The 14,206-nt window shown below is 49.8% G+C and overlaps 1 protein-coding gene across 1 annotated transcript; it reads right to left on the bottom strand.

Moving 5' to 3' along the window:
• Nucleotides 1–1,339: 1,339 nt before the first annotated feature.
• On the bottom strand, nucleotides 1,340–13,489 carry LOC125432737 (forkhead box protein D4-like 1). Its single transcript, XM_048496619.1, has 3 exons — nucleotides 13,172–13,489; nucleotides 3,493–3,665; nucleotides 1,340–1,605 (listed from the first exon to the last, which is right to left on the bottom strand). Exons 1-3 carry the CDS (start codon nucleotides 13,487–13,489, stop codon nucleotides 1,383–1,385), a joined length of 714 nt encoding a protein of 237 aa, XP_048352576.1. The 3' UTR covers nucleotides 1,340–1,382.
• Between the last annotated feature and the right edge of the window lie 717 nt (nucleotides 13,490–14,206).

The raw sequence follows: 14,206 nt of genomic DNA, 5'->3' as shown, positions 1-14,206 counted from the left end.
ATAGACAGGAGAGATGAGCTTGCTGTCTTCCTTGACTTTCTCTGTGAGGCTTCCGGGCTGAGAGCATCTTGTCTAACTCCAGGTTAGGGACAGGAGGCAGGACTCAAAGCAACGCCTGGGCCCGGCCCTGCAGGGCTCTCCTTCATTTGGAGTCATTTTGGATTTGGGTTGCCTTTACCCCTCCCCAGCTGCTGCAGCTGTTGACTTCTCCTCTCCAGATGTGAAAATCAAATCATTCAGCAACAATTCTTCCTGCAGTCAATTTGAGGGGGCGGGGGAGGGGATGGTACCTGGGTGAATCCAGGAAACCCTTTTTTGGGATAATAGGGAAGCAGCATCGGCAACAAGTTGTAGTTTGGGATGCCCCTGAGAAGGAGGGATACGTACGAGACGATTAGGTCGGACAGCTGGTGGAGGCTCTTTTCTTTGGGCATGACTTCCTTGGCAGGGATAGGAAGCAGCTGGCAGCCTCAGCGTCACAGGGAGAAGGGAAGGTCCCTGGTGACTCCGGTTACCCCATATGTCCCAGCTCTAATTCTCTCATGCGCCGGCAGAGGCTCGAAATCTATCAGAGATCCCTTGGCCGCCAGTAGCCTTGCACGCTGCTGGCCTCGGGAACCCAGGGGAGGAGACGCTTTACGTGCTCTGGCACCGCCTGGTGGAACACTCTACCACTGTGCTGTCCAGGCCCCCCCGCTGGGACAGCTTTGGAGAGTTCCTCGCAGAGGCACTCCGCAAAGCCGAGTTGTTCCGCCGGGCCTTTGGAGAGGCCAGCCGCTGATGGTGCCTCTGCCTCTGCCCCCACCCCTGCTTATAGGGGTCCCTAACACCATCGGGACCCATTATTCCTTTCTGGGGAGGGTTGTATATGGGTTTTGTGGGACATTGTTTTAGAACGTGAATCACTTTAAATTGTATGTAAAAGTTTTACATATAATATGTTTGAGATTGTTCATCACTCTGGAGTCTCTTAGGGATAGGGCGGTATATTAAATCCAATAAATAATAATAATAATACAGGTCTTGGGTAGCAGGTGTTGGAACGCACCTTTCTCTGCCCTAGACCTGGGCTGGGCTTTGCACACTGTGCTGGCGTAGGTGGAGGTTGGATCGGAGGGGCCCTCCAGGTGTGGCTTTGCCTGCCCAAAGTCCCAGACCCTGTCCTCAGCCCTCCAAATATACCAGGCAGAAGAGTCCATTCTGGCATTGATGGGCTGGTGACCTGAACTTCCGATGGGGGAAACACCTGGACTTGCTAGGGAGAATATCACACAGGTCGTTCCACTGCCGGGTTCTGCTGGAAAGGTCAGAGGTTGGCACGGGCTTGCAGGGGCGCCGTCGGGAAGACCGGCCTGTTCCAGGTGACCCAGCGGAGGCGCTTTTCAGACAGAGATTTCCCTGTCCCTCCTCCAGGGAAGAAAGGGGGAGGAAACAAAGAGGCGGCTGGGGGCAGGAGGAGTGGTGGGGAACCTGGCAGGCAAGGGGGGGGGCAGGCCAGGAACGGCTGGGTGGGCGTACGGAGAACAACCAAGGCAGTAGCGGGTCGGGCAACAGCTGAGTCCGTAGAAGGCATACGGGAGGTGGGGGCCAAAGTTCACTGCCATCCTGGAGAAAGGAGGAAGGGGAAGAGTCAGACATATTTGGGAAGGATAGTTCTATAAGTCAGGGTCACTGCCAGGTAGCTCTCCAGATGTGCATGGATTGAGCATACTTTATCAGCCCCGCTCAACCTGCCAGCATTGCCAATTGGCCATGCTGGCAGGGGCTGATGGGAATTGTAGTCCATGCACATCTGGAGAGCCGCAGGTTGCAGACCCCTGTTCTATGTGCATGAACAGCCCTGTGACATCTCCATGTACAGGGGCAGTATATCTGTGAGCACAAATTCATGTGAGCATTCATGCCCCGCTTGCAGGCTTCCCATAGGCTGGCCCTGGCTACCAACTGGATGGACCAATTCACTGCAATGGCTAAATGAAGCTTCCCAGTTCAGAGGCAGTCTACCTCAATGTACCACAAATGACCCGGCGAGGGGGTGGCGGTTGCCTTCATGCCCTGCTTACAGAATTCCCAGCGGCATCCAGCTGGGATGGAAAATGGTGGTCTGGATCCAGCAAGGATATTTGTCCAATAACCCACTGTCTTTAAGAAGTAAAAGCGTTATTATGAAAGCTGCGTTTCAGGGAACCCTTTGGCGGGCATTATCTTTGATTTCAGCATCCGTAAGTTATTGTAGGCTGGGACAATTATCCCCTCGTTTGCAAATAGGAGAAAGGGGGAGATGTTAGAAAATCAGTGGCGTAAACAAGACTCCAACCCGGGACTCCTTAGCTTTCCATTTAAAAGGCACAACTAACAATTTTAGGTATCATTCTCAAGCAATTAGAACATTCAGAGTGGCTCACAGATCATTCTTTTGCAACAAACCTGTAAGGTAGGCAGGATACTTCCTTCTCCTATCCTAGAGGGGCCTCCTTTGCCCAGGGCATGGGGGCCTCCTTTGCCCAGGGCATGACAGAAGCGAAATTCGAACCCAGACTCCCTGGCCCACAGCTCTTCATCGCTATTCTAATTCTTTCACCCAGAAGCAGAGTAAAAGGAAGAAGAAGAAGAAGAAGAAGAAGAGGAAGAGGAAGAGGAAGAGGAAGAGGAAGAGGAAGAGGAAGAGGAGGAGTTTGGATTTACATCCCCCCTTTCTCTCCTGTAGGAGACTCCAAGGGCTGGGATAATCTCTTGCCCACTTGCCCCCTCACAACAAGCTTACACCCTGTGAGGTGGGTGGGCTTCGAGGAGAGCTCTGGAAGAATTGTGACTAAGCCCAAGGTCACCCAGCTGGCGGCAGTGGGAGTGCTCTGCAGGCTAGTGCTGAATTCCCCAGAGAAGCCTCCACAGCTCAGAGGCCCGGCAGAGCTGGGGAATCAAACCTGGGTTCCTCCAAGATCAGAGTGTGCCTTGCTTTTAGCCACTGCTCTTAGCCACTACGTCACTGCTGCTCCCTTCTCCCTCACAACAAACACCCTGTGAGCTGGGTGGGGGCCTGATGAGAGCTCGAAGAACTGTGACTAGCCCAAGGTCACCCAGCTGGCGCAGGTGTGGAGTGCAATAGCTAATCTGAATTCCCCAGAAGAAGCCTCGCCGCAGCTCAAGCGGCAGAGCCGGGAATCGCAGACCCGGTTCCTTCCAGATCAGAGTGCGCGCCTGCTCCTCAGCCGCTGCTCTTAGCCACTTAATGCTACTGCTAGAAGACAAGGCTGGGATCCCTACAAGGGAAGATGGTGGATCTTTTCCATCGGTTCTGGACGCAGGTCAGCTTGAGGGGGGGCTCAGTATAGAGGCCCCTAATGGTCTCCCTGCATATGCCTCCAGGGTCACGGTGGAGGTTAATAGAGCCCATTAAGGGATAGGAGAGGTAGGTTTTACCACACATATGGTTTGGGGATCAGGGGGGGAGGATTGGGGGCAGCCGTGGTCTGGCAGCTGCTAGTCGCTTACCTCCGGATGCGGCGCCGTGCCCTTCGCCGGTGATAATCGCCCTTGGAGAAGTCCTCCAGGTTGGCCGGGTGGATGGCCCAGAAGTGACCCTTCCCGTTGTCGCTGCGGCCTGCTTTCACGAAGCACTCATTCAGGGAGAGGTTGTGCCGCACGCTGTTACGCCAGCTTTTCTCCTGGGAACAAAAGCAGCACGTGGAACTCACTGCCACAGGTTGGCCACTGGTTAGGGTTGGCTCTCAGAGGAGGACTGGACATGTTCAGGGAGGCAAGAGAGCCCCATCAAGGAGGATTAGATGGAACCTCCATGTTCGGAGGCAGTGTAATTTGGAGTACTGGTGGCAACAACCGTGAAAGGGTTTGGCCTCGTGGTAGGACTTCTAGGGACATTTGGAAATAGGATTCTGTGCTGGACAGAAGTAACAAGAGCCCTTTCCCCCTGAATGTTTGTTTGCCATTTCAGCCCAGTCTCTAACCACTGTCTTCCTGAGTCAGGGGCATAACAAGGCAGCCCTGGGCAAACTGTAGCCCTGGGCAAAACCTGTTGGATCCCCCCCCCCCCAATGGAGGGCCACTCCACCACTTCTACTCAAATTTTGCTTTGCAATTCAGGACATTGGTGCCTGCAGGGGTGCATTTTTAGACATATCAGCACCAAGATTTCAGCATATCATCAGGAGACTACCCTAATGATACCCCCCAAGTTTGGTGCAGTTTGGTTCGGGGGGCCAAAGTTATGGACCCTCAAAACTGTAGCCCCCAATCTCCTATTAGCTCCCCATTGGAAACAACAATGGGGGGATGGGGAGACGCCTACCTTTGGGAGTCCATAACTTTGGCACTCTCCTGAACCAAACTGCACCAAACTTGGGGGGGGTAGCATAAGGACAGTCCCCCCGATGCAGTACGCTGAAAATTTGTTACTCAGCCTAAAAAAACTGCGCCCCTGCAGGCCAAAAAAATGGAAAACCACTAAAATACCTCCCAAGAGAACGAACCCAGCATTTTGATGCCCCCCACAAGGTGTGATGCCCTGGGCAGCTGCCCACCTTGCCCAATGGGCATTACGCCAGTGTCCTGAGTACTTGGTCTTATACTTCAGCATAGTTGTGAGGTCACAACACTCACTTCTGACAATTCAAGAATAATCATACAATGCACTGCAACACCCCTCGGCTGTGTTCTGTTAACTCAGAGGTCTTCAACCTTTTTGAACCTTCGGGCAATTTGAGAGTTCTGACACAGATCCTTTCCGCACAACCAAAATAAAACGTTTTGAGGCAGGAAATAAAACGTTTCTTCCATGGGGTTTTGCCTGGTTTCCCTACCCCCGCCCCTCCTTATGTTTTGTAAACGTTTTATTTCCAGCCTGGAAACATTTTGTATGCATGCTGTTTTGTAACGATTCTTTTGCCTGAAACATTTTCCAAAACGTTTTCTCAGCGGTGCGATCTCTTTGAAATGTTTTGCGGGTCTCTCAGCCGTTCTCAAACTTCCTCCACAGTGCCATTTTCTATCGCACCACTGAGGTCTCAACTTTTATTTTCATCATTTCAGGAGTTTTTAAAAATTTGGGTAGTACAGTCTTCGAAGCTTCCATTACATCAGCTATGGGGGAGTAGGAGCACGGGGCACGGAAGCATCAATTCCACAGAGAATTAAAAAGAACCTGGAAGCAACACAAAATGGCAGCCAGGTATCATTTCGAGGGGATGAAAACGGGGGGGATCAAAAAATGGCGGCCAGGTATCGTTTCGAGGGGGATGAAAATGGGGGGATCAAAAAATGGCGGCCAGGTATCGTTTTGAGGGGATGAAATTGGGGGGGAAATCAAAAATGGCAGCCAGGTATCGTTTTGAGGGGATGAAAACGGGGGGATAAAAAATGGCGGCCAGGTATCGTTTCGAGAGGAGGAAAATTGAGGGGATCAAAAAATGGCGGCCAGGTATTGTTTTGAGGGGATGAAAACGGGGGGGATCAAAAAATGGCGGCCAGATATCATTTCGAGGGGATGAAAACGGGGGGATCAAAAAAATGGCGGCCAGGTATTGTTTCGAGGGGATGAAAATGGGGGGGGGAATCAAAAAATGGCGGCCAGATATCATTTCGAGGGGATCAAAAGCTGGGATCAAAATATGCATGGCCAGGCTTATCAAGCTCGAGGGATGAAAACGGGGAAAAAAAAATGGCGCCAGGTATCGCTTCGAGGGGATGAAATGGGGATAAAATAATGCATGCCAGGTATCGCCGAGGAAAAAACGGGGGGATAAAATAATGGCGGCCAGGTATCGTTTCTCGAGGGATGATGAAAATGGGGGGGATAAAACCATAATACGCCAGGTATCGTTTCGAGGGGATGAAAACGGGGGGGGGATAAAATAATGGCGGCCAGGTATCGCTTCTTCGAGGATGAAAATGGGGATAAATACGCGCTGTGGCATCGCTTCAGGGATGAAACGGGATAAATAATGGCGCCAGGCATCGCTTCGAGGGGATGAAAACGGGGATAAACAATGGCGCTGCCAGGCATCGCTTCGAGGGGATGAAATGGGGGGATAAAATAAATGGCGGCCAGGTATCAAGCTTCGAAAGGGATGAAAAACGGGGATAGAAAATAATGGCGCCAGGTATCGCTCTCGAGGGATGAAAGAATGGGGGGGGATAAACAATAATGGCTGAAGCCAGGTATCGTTTGTGGGGATGAAACGGGGATAAAATAATAGGCGCCAGGTACTCGCTTCGAGAGGGATGAAAACGGGGGATAAAATAATGGCGCTGTGGTATCGCTTTGTGGGGATAGAAAAACCGGGGATAAAATAATAAAGCGTGCCAGGTGATGCATCGCTTCAGGGGATGAAAATGTGGGGGGGGGATAAAATACCGATGCACAGGTATCGTTTCGAGGGGATGAAAACGGGGGGGGGGATAAAATAATGGCGGCCAGGTATCGTTTCGAGGGGATGAAAAGGGGGGGGGATAAAATAATAAAGCTGCTGGTGGGTATCGTTTCGAGGGGATGAAAATGGGGGGGGATAAAATAATGGCGCTAGTGTAGTATCAAGCTTCGAGGGATGAAAACGGGATAAAATAATGGCGGCCAGGGTATCGCTTTCAGGGATGAAAACGGGGGGGGGGGATAAAATAATGGCGGCCAGGTATCGTTTTGAGGGGATGAAAACGGGGATAAAATAACGATGGCGCTTGCGGTATCGCTTCGAGGGGATGAAATGGCGGGGGGGGGATAAGCAAAATAATGATGCAGCCAAGGTATCGCTTCTTCTCGAGGGGATGAAAACGGGGGGATCAAAAAAATGGCGCCAGGTATTGTTTCGAGGGGATGAAAATGGGGGGGGGATAAAATAATGGCGGCCAGGTATCGTTTTGAGGGGATGAAAACGGGGGGGGGGATAAAATAATGGCGGCCAGGTATCGTTTTGGAGGGATAGAAAACGGGGGGGATAAAATAATGGCGGCCAGGTATCGTTTCGAGGGGATGAAAACGGGGGGGGGATAAAATAATACGCCAGGTATCGCTTCAGGGATGAAACGGGGATCGTAATGGTAGGCCGAATACGTGGTTCTGGGGGACGGCAGAGGATAAATAATGGCGCCAGGGCATCGCTTCGAGGGGATGAAAACGGGGGATAAAATAATGGCGCCAGGTGGCATCGTTTCGAGGGATGAAAACGGGGATAAAATAATGGGCGACCGAAATTATGTTCCGGGGATAGCGGGGGGGATCCATCATGCGGCCGAGGTAATCGCTTCGAGGGGATGAAAAATGGGGGGATAAAATAATGGCGCGGCCAGGTATACCGTTTACTTCGAGGGGATGAAAAGCGGGGGGATACAAAATAAATGGCGCCAGGTATCGCTTCAGAGGGATGAAAAATGGGGGGATAAAATAATGGCGCTCAGGTATGCAAGCTTCGAGGGGATGAAAACGGGGGATAAAATAATGATGCGGCCAGGCATCAAGCCGAGGGATGAAAAGCGGGGATAAATAATAATGGCCAAGGTATCGCTTCGAGGGGATGGCAAAATGGGATAAAAATAATGGCGCCAGGCATTATCGCTTCGAGGGGATGAAAAACGGGGATAAAATAATTACGGCCAGGGTATCGCTTTGAGGGGATGAAAACGGGGGAGGAGATAAAATAAATGGCGCCAGGTATCGTTTCGAGGGGATGAAAACGGGGATAAAATAATGGCTGTGAGTATCAAGCTCGAGGGGATGAAAACGAGAGGATAAAAAATAATGACGTGCCAGGTCATCGCTCTCGAGGGGATGAAAAACGGGGGGATAAAATAATGAGCGGCCAGATGCATCGCTCGAGGGGATGAAAATGGGGCGGGGATAAAATAATGGCGGCCAGGCATCGCTTTCAGGGGATGAACGGGGGGAACTAAAATAATATGACCAAGAGTATCGCTTCGAGGGGATAGAATATGGGGATAAAAATAATGGCGCTGTGGCATCGCTTCGGGAGGGGATGAAACAGAGTGGATAAAATAATGAAGCCGAGAATGCCTATCGCTTCGAGGGATGAAAACGGGGATAAAATAATAAAGCGGCCAGGTATCGCTTCGAGGGATGAAAACGGGGGATACAAAATAATGGAAGCAGGTACTCAAAGCTTCGAGGGGATGAAACGGGGATTAAAATAAAATTGTTTGTTTCTGCGGCCAGGTATCGTCTTCGATGCGGTGGTGGATGAAAAAGAGGGGAGGATAAAATAAAAAAAAAATTGCGCTGCGCAGGCATCGCGTTCGGGATGAAAACGGGGACAAAATAATGGCGACAGTGGATGAAATGTGTGAGGAGGTTTCAAGGGGGGATGGTCAAATAATGGAAGAAGGAATCGCTTCGACATGGATGAAAACGGTGGTTTTGAGGATAAAAATAATGGAAGACAGTATTATTATTATTATAACGCCAGATTCCCGAGGGGATGAAATGGGGATAAATATTATTATTATAATGGCGTCAGTAACGATCGCTTCAGTGGGGATGGAACTGGGTGGATAAACGCATAATACGCGCCGCTATTGACGCTATTATTATGTATTACCAAGAATCGAGATGGAAATGGAGGAAGGGATCATTGAAGGATGAAATGGCGCTAGGTATCAAATGGATGGGCCAGGAAATGAGGGATAAAAGCGAGAGGGATGAAATGCATGCGAAGGGATCGCATCGAGGGGATAGAAAAATGGGGGAGGATAAAAATAATAGGGACAAAATGGTATGGAAGGGACAAGGATGGAAACGGGGATAAAATAATGGCGACCAGGTATCGCTTAAATGGATGAAAACAGGGGATAAAATAATTACGGCAGAATGTAGATCAAAATGGATGGAATGGACGGGACAGTGGATAATGGCGACCAGGTATTCGTTCAAAGGATGAAAAGCAGGGGAGGGGATAAAATAATGGCGCCAGGGATGGAATGGAGGGACAGCCGGATGGAATGGGGATAAAATAATATGGCTGACCCGGAAAGGATGGAAATGGGACAAAGGGATGGAAATGGGGGGGGATAAAGGAATAGTAGGGACAGTGGCATCGAATGAGAGGATGACAAATGGGGGGGGGATAAAATAATGGTATGCCAGGTATCGCTCGAGGGATGAAAGCGGAGGGGATAAAATTAATGCGCGACCAGGAATACGCTTCGGAGGAAGGAAACGGGGGGATAAAATAATGGCGCTGTGGCATCGCTTCGAGGGGATGAAAATGGGGATAAAATAATGTATGCGCAGGTATCGCTTTGAGGGGATGAAAAACGGGGGGATAAAACAATGGCGCTGTGGTATCGTTTTGAGGGGATGAAAACGGGGGGGGGGATAAAATAATGGCGGCCAGGTATCGTTTCGAGGGGATGAAAACGGGGGGGGGGATAAAATAATGGCGGCCAGGTATCGTTTCGAGGGGATGAAAACGGGGGGGGGATAAAATAATGGCGGCCAGGTATCGTTTCGAGGGGATGAAAATGGGGGGGGGGAATCAAAAACATTTTGAAAACATTCTGCAAACGTTTTCAGTGACTTGTGCAGAATAGGCCGCAGTATGGTGGGTGCAGCCACAAAATGGCTGCCAAACCGACTCTTCTAAAAATCTGCCCAGCCGATCAAATGTCCAGTGGCCAATCAGAGGCCTTGCTGGTCCAGAGTCCCATGTGACCCTGACAGCTTTCTAAAGGTACTAAGTGTGCACCAGGAACATGGTGGCACCCACAGTCGCCATGTTGGGGACCCCTGTGTTTGATGTGACCCAGCCGCAGAGGCCAGGTTTATGACTGTGAAGAATTGCCTACACTGGCTGCAATGTTCTTCCAGAGGCCTTGTTATGTGCACAGGGGAAGTCAGAGGGTTGGAAATGTGAAATTTTAAATGGTGAGGTTTGAAATTAAGGAGCTGTGTGTGCTAGGTGCGATGCCCGGCATGTGTGCTAGGTGCGATGCCCATTTGCAAGAAGCCCCTCACAAAGAGAGCAGGCACCCAAATACCACCCGTTCCTAGTCACCCACGCAAATGGGAAGCCACCACCCACTTGCTGGCCTGCCTCTTCGACCTGGCTGGCTGCTGGGTGGGCAGAGGTGTACATACCTGCCTGCCTTCCAGTCACCTGACAGAGGAGAAAGGGAGAAAGAAGAAGGTGCCAAGTGAGCAAGGCAGGGTATCAAGGCCCAATCTCATCTCTGGCACCTCCAGGGGTGGGGTGGGGGCGGGGACAGAGGCAAGTTGTGGTTGGTCTTCCTGCAAAGTAGCAGCCCTCCCAACACGATGGGGCCCCGGCTAGTGTTCGCCAGTGCCAACCTTTTCTGCCAGCCCTCAAGCAACATGAAGGAAGGTTTGGAGGCAGAAGCTGTAAAAGGTCACTCGTGTCAATTTGCTCCAGAGCGAATAGACTTGCATAGTTTCCTTTAAAAAACAACAACAACAGCCAGAATTTCCATTGTGTAACACAAGAGTTGTGGTTTCTGAACCGTCGTCATCATTAACCTGGCGTTTTGAGTCCGAGGATCGTGCAGGATTTGAACCGAGGTCTTCCCAATCCTGCCATCTTTCCGAGAATTCCAGCCACCGCAGTCCCCGAGGAGAGAACTGGAACACAAGTCTTCCATCTGATGACTTCTGGGACAGGGTCTAGAGTTCTACATGAATTGTAGTTCATGAACATCTGGAGAGCTGCAGGTTGCGGACCCCTGGACTAGAGGGTTTAACCAGATAGGAGTTCTGCTCTCAACCACTATGCCACACTGGCTCTCACCTCTGTGGTTGAAACTACTGGTTGCAAGTTGTTTTTCACAAGAATGGAGCATCCCCACTAAAGCAGAGAACGTATCCTCCTTTCTGATTTGGAATTTCCATCCCCGTGTTGCTTTTCTCTGAACAGTTCTACAATTCCATTTGGAATTAATTCCCTGACTTCTAAATTGTTTGCCTCTTTCTTCCTTCTGTGTTACTGAAGTGCACAGTGTTCAAAGGGCTTCACAAACAGTGTCTCACAAGGGATCACAACAGCCCTGGAAGGTAGACCAGTAAGGAGGGCTGAGAAGTGGTAGCTGGCTGAAAGCAAGTCTGGGCAGGATCATAAATGCAATTCCTTTTTGTTGTGTGTGTGTGTGCGCATTGGCCAAACACCATGCAAAAGAATCTTCTGCACCAGCACGTAAGTAAAATGATGATTAGTGGGTTTGAAGATTTTGTTAATATAAGACGTAACAGAGAAAAGTGTGTTAATTATTAGTAATGATTATTAAGTTGGAATTTAAAGTATGTAGTTAAAGAGCAAGTGGTATAAAGTTTTTATTAATACTGGATGTACTTTTTTTCTTTGCAAAGTTTGTGATTTTTTTTTTGCTTTCTGTAATGGCTCCAAGTATTAATAAAACTTCAATTTGTTTATTTATTCAATTTTTAAAAAAGATTACTCTACGTAGACGGTATTGTGCTCCATGGATCTTAGTTGGTACTTCTGTATATTACAAATGTGTTGACCTCGCAAGCTTGCGTACTTTCCCAATGGTTTGGAAAAATGGGGCTGATACGGAGGAACCGAAGGAAACACAATGCCAGAAAGAGGATGCAGAATTTTTGGTGCCAGAATTTCACACCAAAAACGCAACTTCTAGAGAAACTTGACGGCTTTTGCAGGAAGGAACCATGAAAGCAACATGGTTAAGAGATGCAAGGTTGCTAGAGGTTCAACACGGAAGATAAGCATCCAAGCATCTATGCCGCTTTTTGATGAGGCAGATCTCTCATTTTGCAATCTTCTTGGTTGCTCTCAAAATTATAACTACCCTCGGAACAAACTGAGTGAGTTTCCTCGATCGCTGGATCTGGTAGAGAAGGGTGGCCTGCTGTTAAGGGTTAGATGTCCCACGCAGGGGCCGATAATAAGATGATGGTACTGAGCAAACAAGGTGATACGGATTCTTGCAAAGAGCAGGGATTACTGTCTGGCTACTGCAACTTGAGCCCTGGAGCCGAGGCAACCTGAATTTGGAGAAACAGAGTCCCCTTCTAGCTTTCTCCCCCCGCCCCCCCCCCCCCCCTTCAAGATTTTTGCGGTCTGGAATATAGGGATATAGATGGCTGTCTTTCTGGAAGTAAACTTATTGACATAAAATGGGACTTACATACTTCCAAGTAGACTTGCTTAGAATGGCTCCCTTTGCATCAGAATCCAGCTTCCCCAACAACACCCGGAAACCACCTGAACATCAGTCACAAGAGTGCATGAAGCTGTAGTTATCTACCAAGGTCAGTATGATCTACTAAGACTCACAGAGGCTCTCCAGAGTCCCAAGCCTAGATCTTTTCCATCAACGTCTACCTGGTCCTTTCAACTGGAGATACTGAGGGTCGAACCTGAGACCTTCCGCGCAAATGCTCTGCCCCTGAGCCACAGAACCTTGCCTCCTGCACCAAGCCACGTAGGCTCAAGGGAAAGGGACTGCAGATTTGGAACAATCCAAATGTTTGGAGTTCATGATGTGTGTCGGGGTGGTGGTGGTGGTATCCCTCTGCCCAGTGGTGGGATCCAAAAATTTTAGTAACAGGTTCCCATGGTGGTGGGATTCAAACAGTGGCGTAGCGCCAATGGGGCTGGGTGGGGCACGACGGGAGCGTGGCCGGGCATTCCGGGGGCGGGGCATTAATAATTTCTCTGTTACTGTAAAAAAACTCTTACTGTAAAAAAAAGTTCCTAATTTCCAGCTGGTATCTTTCTGTCCATAATTTAAACTCATTATAGCAAGTCCTATCGTCTACTGCCAACAGAAACAACTACTTCTCCTCTCATTGACTGCCTGTCAAATACTTAATACTTTCAAATACTTAATGTTGTTTCTAGAAATCAAAAGAAGGAGACTTTCCTTAAACAAGGAACTTTACCATATTACTAAAACATGTTTTTTAAAACAGCCCAACAGGGAGAATTATCCCCCATTTTCTACCTTTGCTAACCAGCCACACAGGAAACAACAGGACTTTATGATTTTTGGACCTAATGGAATGTCTAACGGAAAAGCAGACCCAATTAGTAACCCCCTCTCGGCACACACCAATAATTAGTAACCCACTCTCGGGAACGGGTGAGAACTTGCTGGATCCCACCTCTGCCTCTGCCCAAATTCACAGCCTCAGCAAAGACCCGGTCGCCAAACTCACCTTATTTTTGAAATAGGGGTACTTATCCATGATCCACTGGTAGATGTCGCAAAGCAGCAGCTTCTTTTCTGGGGAGGAGAGGATGGCGGTGGAGATGAGAGCGATGTAGGACAGGTTGGGTTTGTCCAGAAGGTCCGGAGGTTCCTGCAGCTCGCGTCCTGCCGCCGCAGGCTCTTCTCCTCCTCCAGAGAATCCGGGGCCTCGGAGGTCCCTGGGCTCTGGGACTCCTTGAGAAGCCTTTCCTTTATCGAAAAGCAGGTAATCGATGGTGAACGAGACGCCGGGCTGCCTCGGCCCGCCAGCCCTGGTCTCCTCCATGGTTTGGTCAACTGGACAGCCCCTTGGTCTCAGCTCATCTTCCAGAGTCCGGAGAGCCCAGGAGGGTCAGGGAAGCTGTACCGGACCACCACAGGCTCCTCTTGAGGCCCGGCTTGTAATTAGTGCAGATTAAAAGGTTTGCTAATTGTGTTTTCACAAACGGGCCGCCTTTGCAAAGCAGCCTGTTTATCTGGCAAAGTCTTGGCTTTAGCGGGATTTGAGTCCTAAGCCTAATAAATACATTGATTAATCCACTTGGGGTGGAGGAATTCTAAGCCGGGTTCGCCAACAGGTTGGCAGCAGCTGTTGGTGGGGGGGGTGGGGCGATGGGGGGAGGTGTCAGAAAGGGGGTTCGAAGGGGGGGGGTGAATTAAGGCCCCTAGAATTCTCCCAGCAATAGCCACGTAGGTCGCTTTTTAACAGCACGAGTCATCTTTTGTCCCTAGATGGAGAAGAATGTCATGCCACAATTGTGTACATCCCCCAATCTTTTTAAATCCATGGGCTCCTTTGAAATTCTGACATAGAGTGGGGGCACTGGCGTATTTAGGATGGGGCAAGCCAGGGCAGAGGTCCTGGGCACTACTTGCCTTGAGGTGCCCACCACTTGGTGGGCTGGTTTACTCTCTATTAAGAAGCAATGGGGATAGCTGACCACCATGGGGGCCAGATCTACCAACTCTTCTAAATAGCCGGTAGACCAGCCCTCCAGGAGAG

The sequence above is a fragment of the Sphaerodactylus townsendi genome, linkage group LG05, assembly GCF_021028975.2.
Source record: "Sphaerodactylus townsendi isolate TG3544 linkage group LG05, MPM_Stown_v2.3, whole genome shotgun sequence".
Lineage (NCBI taxonomy): Eukaryota > Metazoa > Chordata > Lepidosauria > Squamata > Sphaerodactylidae > Sphaerodactylus > Sphaerodactylus townsendi.
Note: the sequence above shows the minus strand (reverse complement) of the source record. Positions and strands in the feature narration are given on the sequence as shown.